At 30.4% G+C, this 15,330-nt stretch overlaps 3 protein-coding genes across 6 annotated transcripts; all 3 read right to left on the minus strand.

Moving 5' to 3' along the window:
• Nucleotides 1-724: 724 nt before the first annotated feature.
• LOC108464435 (uncharacterized) lies at nt 725-5,771 on the minus strand. 4 transcript variants are annotated; one of them, XM_017764733.2, is made up of 8 exons: nt 5,523-5,770; nt 4,864-4,982; nt 4,725-4,768; nt 3,787-4,328; nt 1,676-3,701; nt 1,491-1,595; nt 1,233-1,410; nt 725-1,135 (listed from the first exon to the last, which is right to left on the minus strand). In XM_017764733.2, exons 2-8 carry the CDS (start codon nt 4,969-4,971, stop codon nt 929-931), a joined length of 3,210 nt encoding a protein of 1,069 aa, XP_017620222.1. In that variant the 5' UTR covers nt 4,972-4,982; nt 5,523-5,770; the 3' UTR covers nt 725-928. The 4 variants fall into 4 exon arrangements, with proteins under 4 accessions (XP_017620222.1, XP_017620225.1, XP_052880213.1 ...); XM_017764736.2 differs by lacking the exon at nt 5,523-5,770 and having other exon boundaries at nt 3,787-4,219; nt 4,864-4,957; XM_053024253.1 differs by lacking the exons at nt 4,725-4,768; nt 4,864-4,982 and having other exon boundaries at nt 3,787-4,219; nt 5,523-5,771.
• A 448-nt stretch (nt 5,772-6,219) lies between these two features.
• LOC108463183 (pentatricopeptide repeat-containing protein At2g13600-like) lies at nt 6,220-7,794 on the minus strand. The gene has a single exon (XM_017763129.2). It carries the CDS (start codon nt 7,792-7,794, stop codon nt 6,220-6,222), a length of 1,575 nt encoding a protein of 524 aa, XP_017618618.1.
• A 2,427-nt stretch (nt 7,795-10,221) lies between these two features.
• On the minus strand, nt 10,222-11,708 carry LOC108463395 (probable glutathione S-transferase parA). Its single transcript, XM_017763340.2, has 2 exons — nt 11,324-11,708; nt 10,222-10,840 (listed from the first exon to the last, which is right to left on the minus strand). Exons 1-2 carry the CDS (start codon nt 11,636-11,638, stop codon nt 10,496-10,498), a joined length of 660 nt encoding a protein of 219 aa, XP_017618829.1. The 5' UTR covers nt 11,639-11,708; the 3' UTR covers nt 10,222-10,495.
• Between the last annotated feature and the right edge of the window lie 3,622 nt (nt 11,709-15,330).

Raw genomic sequence — 15,330 nt, forward strand, 5'->3', positions numbered from 1 at the left:
TTTTAAAAAAACACATGTTCAAATTTGTCATGATAAAATAAATTTTTGTAGTATTTCTTTTATAAAATTTGACGCCTAACATTGTGATTGAAATAATTAACAATATTAATTATTTAGACTAACTACATAAATTGAATTATATAAAAATTAAAGCATATAGATTAACTCTCAAGTTTCAGCTTAATATATGAGCCAAAACTAAATTTGACCATTCTTTTATAATATAAAAGAAAAAGTTGATACTCAAAAGAAATGTTTTAAGGCATTCAAATTATATAGGACCACTTAATATTTTAATAAAAAGTTGATGATATTCACTGTTTGCTCTAATCAATAACATTATAAAAATATAAAAATCAAATTACATTAAAAATTAAAGTAGAGATTAAATCGTAGATTTAGATATAATAGAGGCCAAAATTAAAATTTAACAAAAAAAATCACCATAACATGAGATAAGACATGTCAACAGAAGAAAGGTCTCTTTTATATATAATTTATAGATCTCTTTGAATAAAATAAAAATTTCGGCATCATCAATTAATTTACTTCTCTCAAAAAACACTTGTGAACGTGACAAAAAGCATTTTGTGAGGCAAAAATCATATTTGGTGGGCAAAAGCCAAATGATCTCCTTCCAAACATGTTAACACCAAATTTAGTCAAATTATATATATATATATATATATATATATATGCACACACACTAAATTGACTCCCAAAATTTAAAAAAAAAAAAGAAAAAAAAGAAGTAAATATTCCTTAAGGAGTACAAAAGAACTCAGTCATGCAAACAACTGTACAGAAAAAAAACAATTCACAGGCCAACCAACACTATGAAAATGAACTCTCTATTAAGGCTAGCTTCTACCTGAACTATTTATCAAGCTGAAATAGTTTACTTGGTCAGTGGTTCCACATATGTTACCTATCGTTGCCTAGACACGAAGAACTCATAATCAGGGTGTCTGTTTACTGATGTCCGGTTTCCCTTGATGACAACCGCCCTTGCCATAAGTGATGCAGTCTCCTCCAGTGTCCTTGATCGCTCCTTCAGTATTCTAGAAGGGCTAAGGCCCAGGTTTTCATACATAATGTTCGTTGTAGTGTGTCTCGGTCGGAACCAGCATTCCCCCTGTTCCAAGTGATGTGCATTTACATCATAGCATCCTCAGATATAAGCAAAGTAAATAACAGTACATAATAGCATTGAGTAATTTAATTATGGGTACCTGAGCATTGTAGCTCTTTAGACCCACAACAGGAGAGACAATACATGCATCCACGGTACTAGCATAATCAAACTTGGAACTTCTACGAACGAAATGGCTGAGTGAATGGTAAGTCAGAAATGCAGCACGAAAATTTCCGTCTGGAATTCTATAAATAGGATACCATGCAACAGAATACCTGTAACACAGAAGCAACCGAACATTAAAACGAGTCTTGGTCTATTTCATATAAAACCAAAACATTTTTTCTTCGCTAACCAAGATTGAGGATGCAAATCAAGCATGTTTATGGAGTTGAGATGAACTGGATCCCCATACATTTTGCATCGAGGATATACATCATCATTAACCAGTTGTTGTATCCTGTAACAAACGGAACCAGTGTTATGTTTATATGTCAACTTTGATGAGTATCAAAGACATATAAGAGAATTGGTACTTACGTTTCATATAATGCTCGTCTTTGATGAGGCTGTTCGGATTCAAAATATTCAAAAACTAGTTCCATGTCAACAGATTTCATATCATATACTTGCGACTGATCATTTGGATCCGTATCACAAGCCTCTGAACCTCTAGGGGTGGAATAAGTTTTAGTGTTCCTAAAGAGTTGAACTGCTGACAAGAAAGGCACAAAGTAGGCACGGAATTCGACCTGATCGATGCCCAAACGCTTTGGATTTTCGTAATCTTCTGCCTTTATTTCTAATCCATAGCTTCCATGTTTCTCATACCATGTCCATAGACATCCCAATGGGATGTTTGGTGTCTCATGTCTGCATAATAGAGCACTAGGAACCTTGTCTAGTAAGCAATGTTGACACCTTACTGAACTGTATGAATGGCAAATCACTGGAGAACAAAAGTGAAGAAGCCTTTCAAACTCAGCAATGGGGCCACCACTGGTCATCTGAACAGCTTCAGATGCCATTTGTGCCTTATAACCATCATTCAATGCCTTTGCTATCTTGTTTAAATCATTTGCACCTGCTGATAAATTTTCTTCTTTAGTTTTATTCCTAATGCTGCTACTCATTCTTCCAACATTCATTGAAGGAGAAAGATTCTTAGAGCATGGAGCAAATTTCTCTTCAAAGCTATTATACATACTAGTTCTGTCTTCTACATCTGGTCCCAGTCCATTACCATGTTCGAATGATGAATTGGCAGATCTAGAAGATGTAAATCCACAATCCTTTATCCCAATAGGTATCCATTTCCAGAGAACAGACCCCAAGGTATGACTTTGCTTGCCATTTTCAGCAACAGAACTTTTTTCTGTTCGAGCAACACCATTCACCATCAGATGAGGGAGGTAAACCTGAGTTTCCGCCTCAACTAAAGTTGACTGGTCTGAAGGGACATGCGAGTTTTTCTCTATGCTGTCTTGAATATTGAAACCAGAAGTAGCATCACAGGCATTTTCACATGGTTCCATGCTGCATAGACCAACTTCAAAGTCACTAACTGATTCGGATTTTAGGGTATCAACCCTTGCATAACCAGGCTGAGAACTAGACCTTGAATGATTTTTAATTACTCCATTGTCATCCATCGAAGACAAGTCATCAGATATTCCACCATTTGGGATGCTAGTCTTTGCATAAGCATTTAAGTTTACCTTGTTGGGAAGAGACTCTTTCCTGGAATAAATGCCGCTTTCTTGTTTCGGAGAAGGACTAACTTTTCTCTTCAGCTTCTTAGGAACCTTATTCTTTAGCTTCCTTTTGTCATCGGTAATAGGTACGGTTGTTGGACTGGAAGCATTATTACAATTTCTTTTCTGCAATGGAGCATCCTTTAGAGCAACGTCAAACTGTGAGCAGACAGGGCTTGTTTTCTTCAACTCGGTGTTGCATTTCTCTACACTGTTCTTTTGAACCCTTTGCCAAACAGAATAACCGTTCTCGATTCCTGTTCGAGTGTGCAAGTTCCCTGTGCTTCCAGGTTTCCCAGGAACAGATTTAAACTGCTTATCCCTCTTGCTTGGTGCAACCTTTCGGCCATCAAAGCTTTTCCGAGCCATACCATGCTTGGTTTCCTCAGTATAATCACAAGTTCTTGAAATGCTACACGATGAGTTTTCTCGATACAAAGACCCCTTGTTGGTACTTGAACCTGATACCTCTAATTGACTGATTTCATGGTTGTAGTCATTAAATGGATTGACAATATGACCACCACTCATCCCTTCTTCACTGTTTGAACCAACAGAAATTGAGTCCAACACTAGAGAATCATGCATGTCTGAGAAAACCTTGTGATGTGAAGGATGTCTCCTCTCTATATCTCCTTGACACCTAGAAAGCTGCTGATCCTCGCTACCAATTTCGTAGCTATCCGCATGATGCTCCCCTGAAAACTTGTGAGCTTTAGAAGGTGCAATAGACTCTGATGTTTCGACTTCATCAATGTCACCTCTGCATATATTTTGTGACTGAGAACTTGTAACAACACCACTGCTACTCTCTGCATAATGATCAATTATAGTAAGCAAACCGTTAGATGGTAAAACTTGTAGCAAAGTTGAATTAATAATGTCATTGTTAGTTACCACAGATCTCCGATGTTGAACTTCCACAGGTGTACTCCGCACAAACCTCTGATTCCATGGAGCCAACATCGCACAAATGTTTCTTTTTATGCTTCCCTTTCTTGCTTCCATTCTTTTGCGAATTTCTCTTGGCAGACTTGTCTTCCTCGGGACAATCAATGAACATAGTAGCATTGGATCCTTTGGACGTAACGGCAGAGGAATCATTGGAACTATGAGTGGAAGAAGTGTAGGACAATTGAGTAGTGTTATTGGGAAGGGGCTTGTTTCGAAATTGTTGTTGCACATTGGAACCAGGCAAACTTCTGGTTCTAAAAGGCATGGCAGCATGAGGAATGTGATCAGGTTGAGGCCCTTTTTGAGTGTCGTGACCATCAAGCTTGAAGGTATTAATGGAGGGAGAGGAGAGGAGATGGAGGCCATTCATGTTCACCTGAGTTCCAGTTCCGAAACGGTTAGTGTGATCAAAATATTGCAAGGGTAATGCAACAATTCTCCACTGCCCATCACACTCAAGTGTTGGGAATGTCAATATGGCACACCTAAAAAAGATTAACAACAGATAAACCCAGTCAATAACCCACACCACCTACGTAAAACCAGCTCAATAAGCAACTCAAGCACACATAAAAAATGGCCTCTCTTGATTAGATGGGACAATTTCAATTTTAGCCCCTCCTAATAATTAATTATTCAATCTAAGTCTTCTTAACAAAAAGTCATAGCTTCGCCCATACAAATGTTATCTAAAGTAGAAAACATTTTCTATGTTTGAGAGTAAGAATTAAGGTGAAACGATTAAATATTTTCTACACACAAAAAAGAAGATAAAATTATATTTTTGTGCTCCAAAAAATTCAATAATATTTTTAAAGGCTTGGTCCCTATACTTGGTGAATCAGTTTTAAACGGAAGGAAACGTAAGTAGATCGGATTACCTCTGATCAATGTTCCTAAAATTGAAAGAAGAAATTCTGGAATCCTGAATAATATTAAAAATTAATTAAAGCTATTTTCATAAAGTAAAAGAGTAATTTTAATTGAAAGTAATGTAATAGGAAATTAAAGATAAATAACCTGGGGTGATCTTCTATAACCATTGAGCTGCAACCTACTACCCTTCCCCACTTCTGTCACTTTCGAATTATTATTATGAAGATGGTTTCCTCGAATGCCACAAGACATTTTTATTGTATCTATCCAAAATTAAATACCATACACACATATAAATATAATATATATAATTTAAAAAATTAAACATGTTATATGGTACAACACATAAAAAAAAAGAAAAAGAAAAATGAGGTTGAATTAAACTCACCAGAAATCATGCAATCATCTGAAGGAACGAAATTGGGAAATTGAGAAAGAAAAAAAAAAGAAAAAAAGAACAAGGAAATTGCAGTTTATAATAAAAGTTTGAAAAAAGAGTGAGAACTAACAATTCTAAAAACAATAAATTAAATTAAAAAATAAAAAGGAGATTTCCCAATTTTTTTCCCGACAATCTATGAGGAAACAATCTAAGGATAAGGGGTAAGAAAATAAAGGGATGTTCCCCAAATATAGGTTTTGAGGTTCAGAATCAGAATCAATTAGCTAAAAAAAAAAAAAGAAAGTATATAACTAAAATTGTCTTCCAATTTTCCACTTATTTTAAATATAGAAAATCAAATTAAGAAATTAATTATTGGAAAACTAAAGAATTAGATACAACGAAAGGGAGCGACACAAACCATGAATATAGATAGAGCTTTGAATTTTTTTAGGTTGTCTCAGACTTGACTCTCACTTCGCTGTTGGACTAAGTTTTTCAGTTCAGCTTTATTTATTTTTTCAATGATAATATTGGGGCTTTGCAAGGTTCCCAAGGTAATAAATAATATTAATTACAAGTTTACCTGGGCTCATACTTCATTTTCCTCCTCTTCTTCTTTTTTCAATTGAAATATTGTTGAAAGAGATAATTATGAATTTAAAAATTATTTTTAATAAAATGGATATTATAAGATAAAATATATATATATATGTATTGAAAAAATCAATTTTAAAGCATATCATGTAAAGAAAATAATATAATAAACATTGATCTAAATGAAAAAAAAAAAAAGAATGGTAATATTACCCAATCTATCTAATTTTGATAAAATATAAATATTTTAATAAAGAGTTCGATATTCTTAAATAAGGTCTAAGACTTGAATTTTGTATTTAGTTGAAACTCATTGTAACTATGAGATACCAAAAGCATTGGAAATAAATAATTATAAAATAGTGCTTCAAACATATACCCAATATCATTAGCAAAGATATTATAAAGCTAACTATACATGATATAGTGCAGAGGTTTCTTTATGAAGTCCTCGCAAAACCATGCCCCCCAAAAGATTAAAGAGTTAATAGAGGAAAGCAGCGCAGCTTGAAGTGATTGAATCATTCCAACTCTAACCAAAGAAATTCTCTGTGGGGTTCATTAATGCATTGTAGAATCCGATAAATGTGAGTAGCAGCAACATATGATCTATCTACAGCAAGAAATTCATGAACACTACCATTCACCTCAATCCAACTACACCCAGGTCTTTTCCTTATCTTCTTATTTCTCATCTTCTTCCTAATCTTCAAACCATCTTCGTGCCTATTTGAAGTACAATACATATGTGACACAAGTGCATACACCCCATCATCATCTGGTTCTAGTTTCATAAGCTTCTCTCCTGCCATCTCTGCTAAATCCAATTCCCCATGGATTAAACAAGCACAAAGGAATGACCTCCAAATAGCAACATCTGGCGACATTGGCATTTGTTTAATTAATATTTTTGCTTCTTCCAATAGCCCAGCTCGGCCAAGAAGGTCCACTACACATCCATAATGCTCAATCATGGGTTTTAAACCATAGCATTGAACCATATTCCTAAACAACTCCTGCCCCTCAACGAACAATCCTTCATGGGTACAAGCGGATAGAGCAGACAAAAAGGTCACCTCATTTGGTGCAACGCCTGATGCTAACATGTCAGAAAATAGCTGCAAAGCTTGTTTTCCTTTCCCATGAAATGCACATCCATTTATCATTATAGTCCAAGAAAACACATCTCTTTCCACCATTTCATTAAAAATCATCACAGAAACATCATGGTATCCGCATTTTGAATACATATCCGTCAAAGCATTGTTCAAAACAATATTATTTTCGCCCAAATTCACTTTCTTAACATAACCATGAACACTCCCACCAAAATAAAGACCCCCATTATCAGCACAGCCAGCAAGAACCGCTACAATGGTAACAATTGTAGGATTAACTTCCCCTTGACTTCTCATTTCCTTGAAAAGCTTCATTCCAACCAACGGTTCCTTCCCTTTTACATACCCAGATATCAAAGCCGACCAAGAAACTGCATTTCTCACAGGCATTTTATCAAATACCCGGTGAGAAGCCTCCAAATCGTTGCATAAAATAAAACCATTCAACAAACTGTTCCAAGAAGCAACATCTCTAAACAACATCCAATCAAACACTAGTTCAGCCACCATAATTTCACCATTTCTACTATACATATCAATAAGAGCATTGCCAACAATTTGATTCTTAAAAGCCAAGTTATATTTCAAAACAAGTCCATGAATTAACATTCCACTAATCAAATCTCTGTCTTTACCACAAGCTGACAAGGCAGCGACGACAGAATAACTGTCGGGTCTTAAACCGGCACGTATTAACTGCGAAAAGGCTAAGACAGATTTGAAGGGATTTTTGTGTTGTGAGAGAAGGGTAATGAGACAAGTCCATGAAACTATGTCTGGGTTGTGGATTTGGTTGAAGACTTTGGTTGCATCATTTGGATAGTTGAGATTGGCGTAGGTGGTGAGTATTTTGCAGGACAAGGCTTGGTTATGGTGTTGCAGTAGCCCCAAAGTTGTTGCCTGGGCATGGATTTTCTTCAGTTTTTTAAGATTTGGATATTTTCCTAGGACCGAAAGCAGCAACTTCTTGCGGTCCATTTATTATAATAATTTGTTTATTTTTTGTCTCATCTCATTCTAAAATGAACTCCTGCGGTCAATGCTTTACGGGGGGAAATGGAGTGAAAGATATGGAATTACAAAATGATGAAAACGATGAAAATGTCAAAATGACGACAATGGCAAAAGTGCCAAAACGTTCTCTCACCTGTTGTGAAAGGATTATATTTATAGTGTTTTAATAATAGAAATTACAAAGCTACTAATTAATATTAATAATGTAATTAATTATTAGTTATAATTGCATTAATGATTAAAAAAAGGATAATGAAAAGTTTTGTTGGTGACTGTTAGTAGTGAAGAAGAATTCACTACATTTTTAAAACGAAAAAAAAAAAACACTTAATATTATATTACATGAAAAGGCTAAGTCTTAACTATTTCCATATCTGATCTACCAAGCTAAACTTTTCGGAACATCTTAAAAGTGAAAATATTCCAAGAATCTTATGAGGTTACTTCTTCTACTTGGGCAAAATAGTATCACGTGAAACATCTTTCCCAGAACATCTCTTACAATACAAGATGATAATTGTTTTTGGATGAGAGTTGTTCTTGAATAATGATTATTTTAACTTGTAACAAACGTGAATTATTCTTGACATAGTTGGTCTTAATGTAGATGTTGTTTCGAATAGGAGTAATTCTATGGCGAAGCTTTTTTTTATTGAAGCTTGTTTTGAATAATGATTATTTCGAAAAAACACAATTGCTCTAAATACAAATTGTTTCGAACAATGGTTATTCTAAATATAGTTATTCCTGAAACGTTATTATTCTAACAAAAGTTGTTTCAAACTTTAGTTGTTCTCCGCAAGAGTTGTTCTCAAATAACAACTACTTTAGATGACAACTATTCTAACTTAAGCCTTATTCTGAGCATAGCTATTCTAGGAAATTTTTTTATAAAAATAACCCAAAAAAGTTAATTAATTACATGAATGACTTATTTTTTTAATTAAACACGTAAATGACCTAAAATCTATAGTAAAAGTTGGCGGAGCCAAAGAGTTTAGCGCCACCAACATGACACATCAGCAACCAGAAAAAAAAATTAATTGTTTAGTGGAGCCCGAATGGTACTACTTGTATAAATACGATGAAAATATTGTAATTTATAAAAATACGATGAAAATTAATTGTTTAGCGCTACCAAATTCGCCTGACACACCGACCCTATTACTTTATTTGTTTTTTTGTACTCTTTTTAACTTTTGTCCTATTTTTATTTTTTAAGTTTTGTCTTTGCTTATTTATTTTATTTATTATTAATTTTAAAAACTTGAAATGTATATTTGAAATGTTTTATAATATATATTTTTAAAATTTTAAAAATATATTTTTGAAATTATTTTTAAAATTTTAAATATTATTTTCAAATATTAAATATATTTTTAATAATATAAAATATTTAAATATTTTAAAGATATGACCTTTCAAATTTATTATTAATTTTATAATATTTTAAATTTTAAATATTTTTAAAATTAAAATATTAATTCTTAAAATTTTAAATTTAATTTAAAAATGTTTGAATATCTTTAAAATTAATTTTAAAATTAATAATTTATAAAATTTATATTTAAATTTTAAAATATATTTAAAATATATATTTAAAATATTATAAAATAAATTAAAATAATATTTAAAATTTAAAATATATATTTAAAATATTATAAAACAAATAATAAATTTGAAAGGTCATATCTTTAAAATATTTAAATATTTTATATTATTAAAAATATATTTAATATTTAAAAATAATATTTAAAATTTAAAAAATATATTATAAAACATTTTAAATATACATTTCAAGTTTTTAAAATTATTAATAATAAATAAATAAAATAAATAAATAAGGACAAAGACAAAACTTAAAAAAAGTATAAAAAAAAGAATAGGACAAAAGTTTAAAAAAAAGCAAAATAAAAAAAAAAAAGAAAGAAAGTAACAGGGTGGGTGTGTCAGGCGAATCTGGCTCCGCCAGAAAATAATTTTTTGTTATAGCCCTCCATATTTTTAGAAATTGTAATATTTTTCTGGTATTTATATAGATGGCGTCATTCTACATAGCTCCACAAAAAAATTAATTTTCTTTTCCTGGTTGCTAACGTGGCGTATTGGTGGCGTCAAACTCTTTGGCTTTACCAACTTTCATTGTAGATTTTAGGTCATTTATGTGTTTAATTAAAAAAATAAGTCATTTATATATTAATTAATTTTTGAAATTATTTTTATAAAAAAAAGCCCTATTCTAGACATAAGTATTTTGAACTACAATTGTTTTGAACAACAACTATTCTAAATAAGAATTATTGGTTCTGAAGAGATACGTTTGGTAGTACAATTTCCTGAATTATAATATTCTATATCTCAAGAAAAAGATAATAAAAAAATTAATGACCAAAAGTGGGTATCTACATTCTTATAATAAATAAATTTTTGCCTAATTAGCAACAAAAACCACAATAACAGAGGAATGCGTGGGAATGGGACAAGGAGACACAACAAAGGCTAAAACCTTGCTTACTGAACCTAATTAAGGATATATATATCTTTTATTCTTTGGTGTAATAAGGCTTTGTTTGCCTTGATATTATGTTCTAAATAGCACCAACAACCACAAATACATATAGCTTACTCTAAAAATGAAAAACATGCAGATTGAACCCCAAATAATTTATACCAATCCAAGTCTCTTCTTGAGCTCCATCACATACTCATAAATCTGGAGTGGATGAGGGAGTGCCTCTGACACACTCTGATAATTTTCTTTACATCTTTTGGCCCATGCAACAAGCTTGGGGCACCCTGCCTCTATGCTGAAATTCCCACATGTCTCGTAACTGTAAAACCAAGTGGTGAAAGGTACAAGTGCAACATCCACTACCCCAATGTTTTGTCCCCCAAAATAGAGCTTGTCGCCCAGTTCTCTGTCCAAGGTCTTCAAGCATTGCATTAACTCTTCCTTTGCTTCCTCTTGGTCTTCTTTTCCCATCCATACTCTCCTCCCAATGCCATATATCTATAGATTTTTATATGCATGGAAGAATTCAACATTTATGTTTAAACATTTGAAATCAATTCGGAAATTATATGCTTTAGAATGTCTCACCTTTTTAATCATAGATGTATTGTTTTTAAAATGTTTATGTTTGGTTTTAGCCTTGAGTTTTTATTTTCTACTCCAAAGAGAGTTCGGAAGAATTTACAGAATTTTGACAAAAACACCTAGGACCATCAAGATCAAAATGATTAAATTTTTTTGGGGACCTAGGCATTCTGTCAAAATTCCGTAAACCCCTCTAAACTCTTTTTGAAGTAGGGAGACAAAACCAGAAGCTAAAACTGAGCATAAACACCTCGAAAACAATACATCTTTCGTTGAGTGAGTGAGACACTCTAAAATAGATATTCGCTCTCAATAAAGTCAAATATAAAATGATTACTATAATATGCACCAACAATAACATAAAATAAAAAAACTTAACAAATAGCAAACACTCACCTTTTTATCAATATAGTCGGCCCAAAACAAGGCTTGTGAACGTTGGTAAGGATCAGAAGGAAGCAAAGGGGATTTGTGATTCCAAACTTGGTCAATATATTGGAGGATGATGAGGGATTCAGAGATGGGTTTTCCATTATGAATGAGAACAGGGATTTTTTTGTGGATTGGGTTCATTTCAAGCAGTAGAGGGCTCTTGTTAAACAAATCCTCTTGCTTGCACTTATATTTGATCCCTTTCTCACCCAAGGCTATTTTAACTCGCATTGCAAAAGAGCTTGGCCAAAAATCAAGTAGAACCACTTCATTTTCCATTTCAAATATGTTGAAAAATATATAAGTTTATTCTGAATTTAATCAAATATAATTATTGGTGATGGTGTGCAATTCATTAGTGAAATGATGTTCGGCTATTTATACTCGCATGTCTTCTCCTACTTTTGTTTTTCTTCACTATAATAGCAAATAAAAAAATGAGGGTCAAAACTCAATTGGAAAAAGCTAATAAAAATGGTATCAAACCCATTTCACACTGAGAGTTTCACTTTAACAGGTCCTTTTTCTTATGCCATAAAAGGAAGTTGCCAGGAACATTCAGAAAGCAAAGCCAAGTAGAAATTTTGTCCTTTGAAAAGGTTTTAGTTTATCCCATTGCAAGTGAATGCACAGCGAAACACAAATGTTAAATAATAGTATCTTTGGCTGATATGATGGGCTAACACAATCAATTTAAGATAAAAGATGGGAATAAATAAATGAAGAATTTTATTATGTAAAAGGTTAAATTTTGCTATTACTCCTTATACTTTATGAAAATTATGGATTTAGTTCTTGTATTTTAATTTAATCAATTTTAGTCCCTATTCTTTTTTGCTTATTCAATTTTAGTCTTTGTACTTTTCAAATTTTAAAATTTTAGTCCTGTTTCAAATAGTAGTGTTAAACTCGTTTGATTAAATTCAATTACTAGTCTTGTATTACACATACAGTGGTAGGTTTAGTTCATAATTTTCTAATTAGATCATTTTAAGTCCCTATACTTTTAGAATTTTGAATTTTCAATTTTGACGCAAATGACAATAGTTAATCCATTAACTAAACTTTTAGTGAGTAATATATAGAAATGACAACCTAACATGATATTACATAAATAATAATATGTTTGCTGCTTTAGATTTTGGAGATAATAGAATTGGACTTAGTAAATTTAACGGTTACCATTTGGTGATGATGAAATTTTAAAATTTAAAAAGTATAGTGACTAAAAATGACTAAATTTAAGTATAAGAGCTAAATCCATACCTGTCATAAAGTATAGGGACTAATAGTAGAAATTTAACTTTATGTAAATAATCATAGGAGATAGAGAGCAAGTTTTTCACGGTATCATCGTATGAAACAAATAATAATGGAAAATTATGCGTACCAAAAAGTAAAAGAAAATAATGGGATATTGTGTGTCAGTTTAGAATTTTCTTTTCAGAAAATTGTTTAGGTTGACCTTACGAGTTAGAATTTTCCTTTTTAAAAAAGTATTAAAATATTGTTTATTAATATTGTTGTTATATTTCAAATTTATATATATATATATTTTTTGAACAATCAAACTTGGGGCACAAGTCTTTTTTATTGGACAAGTTTTCTTTAGATTACTGAGAGTTAGACCTGTATATAGGCCGAGCTATTCGGTCTGGCTGAGCTACTCGAGTAAGGCTTTTTTTTTTTGCCCGAACTTGTTCTGTTTATTCAAAATAAAAAAAAAACTGCTATTTTTTTTGTTTTCTTGCGGTTTTTATTATTATTTTGTTGCTATTTTTTTCTCTCTTTTTTCACTATTTTGTTACAATTTTACAATTATGTTGTTACTATTCTGTTGTTATTATTTAGATATTGTATAACTCTTATTTTATTGTTAATTTTATTACTATTTTAAAGACATTTGCTTGTTAAATTGCACTTATCTTAGTATTATTTACGTATACACATCTTTTTATTTATTTTCAATTTGTTGAGAAACATTTATTTTAATGTTTTAGTATTTTTATTTATTATATATTTTAAAAATTATATAAAATAAAATAGCAGATTTACTGGTAGGACTAGGCCCAAAATTCAACATTTTATCTGGATCAGGCTTGGACAAAATTTTAATGTCATTTTTTGGGTTCAACCTAGCAAACGGGTTTAAAAAAATTTAAGTGGGCTGGGCCCAAACTCAGCCCAGCCCATGGACACCTCTAACTGTGAGTAACGTGTGAATATATATGTATAATTGTTTTATTATTTAACAAATATTGTTATTTTGTATAATTAATATAAGTACTTATTATTATAGAAGAATTTAAATTATAATTAAAGTAATCGTAAAATATTAAAATACATATAATATTTAAAGTATGCACAGGTTGCAAATGTGGTTTTATTCATTAATGTTGGATGTTTTAATTTGGAATAAATATTAATTTTATACATAAATTAATTTAATTTGTAAATTACTATATAAATTTTAATTTCAGTATAATAATATATAAAAAAATTTATCGTGGTTTATATGTATACATGAATTTTCGATATAAACGTTTAAAGAAATAAATACATCTATTTATTTTAAAATTGAATTAATATAATTATTTATATATGTAATATATAAACATAAAATGATGTTACATCAATAATGTTGGTGGAGGTTTGTGAACATATCAAATCAAAATTTTATATATAAAATTATACAAAATCAAAATCCATATATAAAATTACACAATTAACTAAAATTTACGATAATTTTAATATTTATTCCTTTTAATTTTTACAAAACTTACATAAATAAGCTAGTAATATTATCAATGCACTAATTGTTTATTTGATCTAAAAGAAATATTTCATATTTATCTTTCTTATAATAACATGTTTATATATACCACATATAAAAATATTTCTTAAATAAAATAATAGGAATAATACATGATAAAAACTATTTAATTAATTTCTTTTGTGATTTACCTAAATATTTTGTCAATAGCACGATAAATTATAATTTGCAATTAATTATCAAATTAATTATTAATCATTAACTTTAATGTCGAAACATTACTATTTAATTAAATTTAAACAAGTATTGATAAAAACTCATAATTAAATTTTAAAAATAGAGTTAAATTTAATTAAAATTTGAGAATATATATGATTGTTTTCCAAAACGATGCAAATAATAATAATAATAATAATAATAATAATAAATCCAACTTCCCAAAAACAACTAAAACAAAATTATATTAAGACAAATAAATAAATGTTATTTCCTAAAAGCAATTAAAGTAAAATAATATTTTAAATAATTATTAATAATATTATAAAATATTTAAATGTTCTCGTTCATCACTCTTACATTATATTCGATTAATATGGGTTTTTGTTTATTAATCTCTTTAACATATAATGCAATTAGTTATATTTTTACCAATAAGTGTTGAGTGTAATGGTAAGACATATGTTTAAACCTTAAGGACAACAATATTGGAAGGGATAACCACGAACATTGAACATGAACTGTAAAACGAACATGAAGAGTACAAAAAATGCCTTTTTTAACTTTCATTCATTTATTCAACTTCACAATAAAATAAATTGGTAATATTATTAATACATTCATGCTTTTTTAATCTAAAATTATTGAGGCAAGTTACGAAGCAACATTCTACGTGGCACTCAATAGTGTTCACTATTATCCATCATTGCAATAGTGAAGCAAAATTTGCCATATTTAGTGTTAAAAATTTATTTAAATGAAATATTTAGGCTATCAACTCTGATGATATTTTGAAGATATGGAAGCCCACTTATGAAAACGAATCTATTACCTTTGAAGATTGGATTAGAGTGGATTGAATTTATACAATCCTTGAATTATGGAGACTTGTTCAGATTGAGTTGTTGTTTTGCTAGAAGACTAAATCTCTCTCATATTGTGTTTTATTGGACATTATTAGTATATTATCTTTGCTATTTTG

This window comes from Gossypium arboreum, chromosome 13 (assembly GCF_025698485.1).
Source record: "Gossypium arboreum isolate Shixiya-1 chromosome 13, ASM2569848v2, whole genome shotgun sequence".
NCBI classification, from domain to species: Eukaryota; Viridiplantae; Streptophyta; class Magnoliopsida; order Malvales; family Malvaceae; genus Gossypium; species Gossypium arboreum.

Coding starts and splice junctions, on each gene's coding strand:
- LOC108464435 (XM_017764733.2), bottom strand. CDS start 4,971: ATGTCTTGTGGCATTCGAGGAAACCATCTTCATAATAATAATTCGAAA. Junction 3,702..3,786: donor TTCAACATCGGAGATCTGTG/GTAACTAACAAT, acceptor ATCATTATGCAG/AGAGTAGCAGTGGTGTTGTT. Junction 1,596..1,675: donor AGACGAGCATTATATGAAAC/GTAAGTACCAAT, acceptor CGTTTGTTACAG/GATACAACAACTGGTTAATG.
- LOC108463183 (XM_017763129.2), bottom strand. CDS start 7,794: ATGGACCGCAAGAAGTTGCTGCTTTCGGTCCTAGGAAAATATCCAAAT.
- LOC108463395 (XM_017763340.2), bottom strand. CDS start 11,638: ATGGAAAATGAAGTGGTTCTACTTGATTTTTGGCCAAGCTCTTTTGCA. Junction 10,841..11,323: donor CCGACTATATTGATAAAAAG/GTGAGTGTTTGC, acceptor AAAAATCTATAG/ATATATGGCATTGGGAGGAG.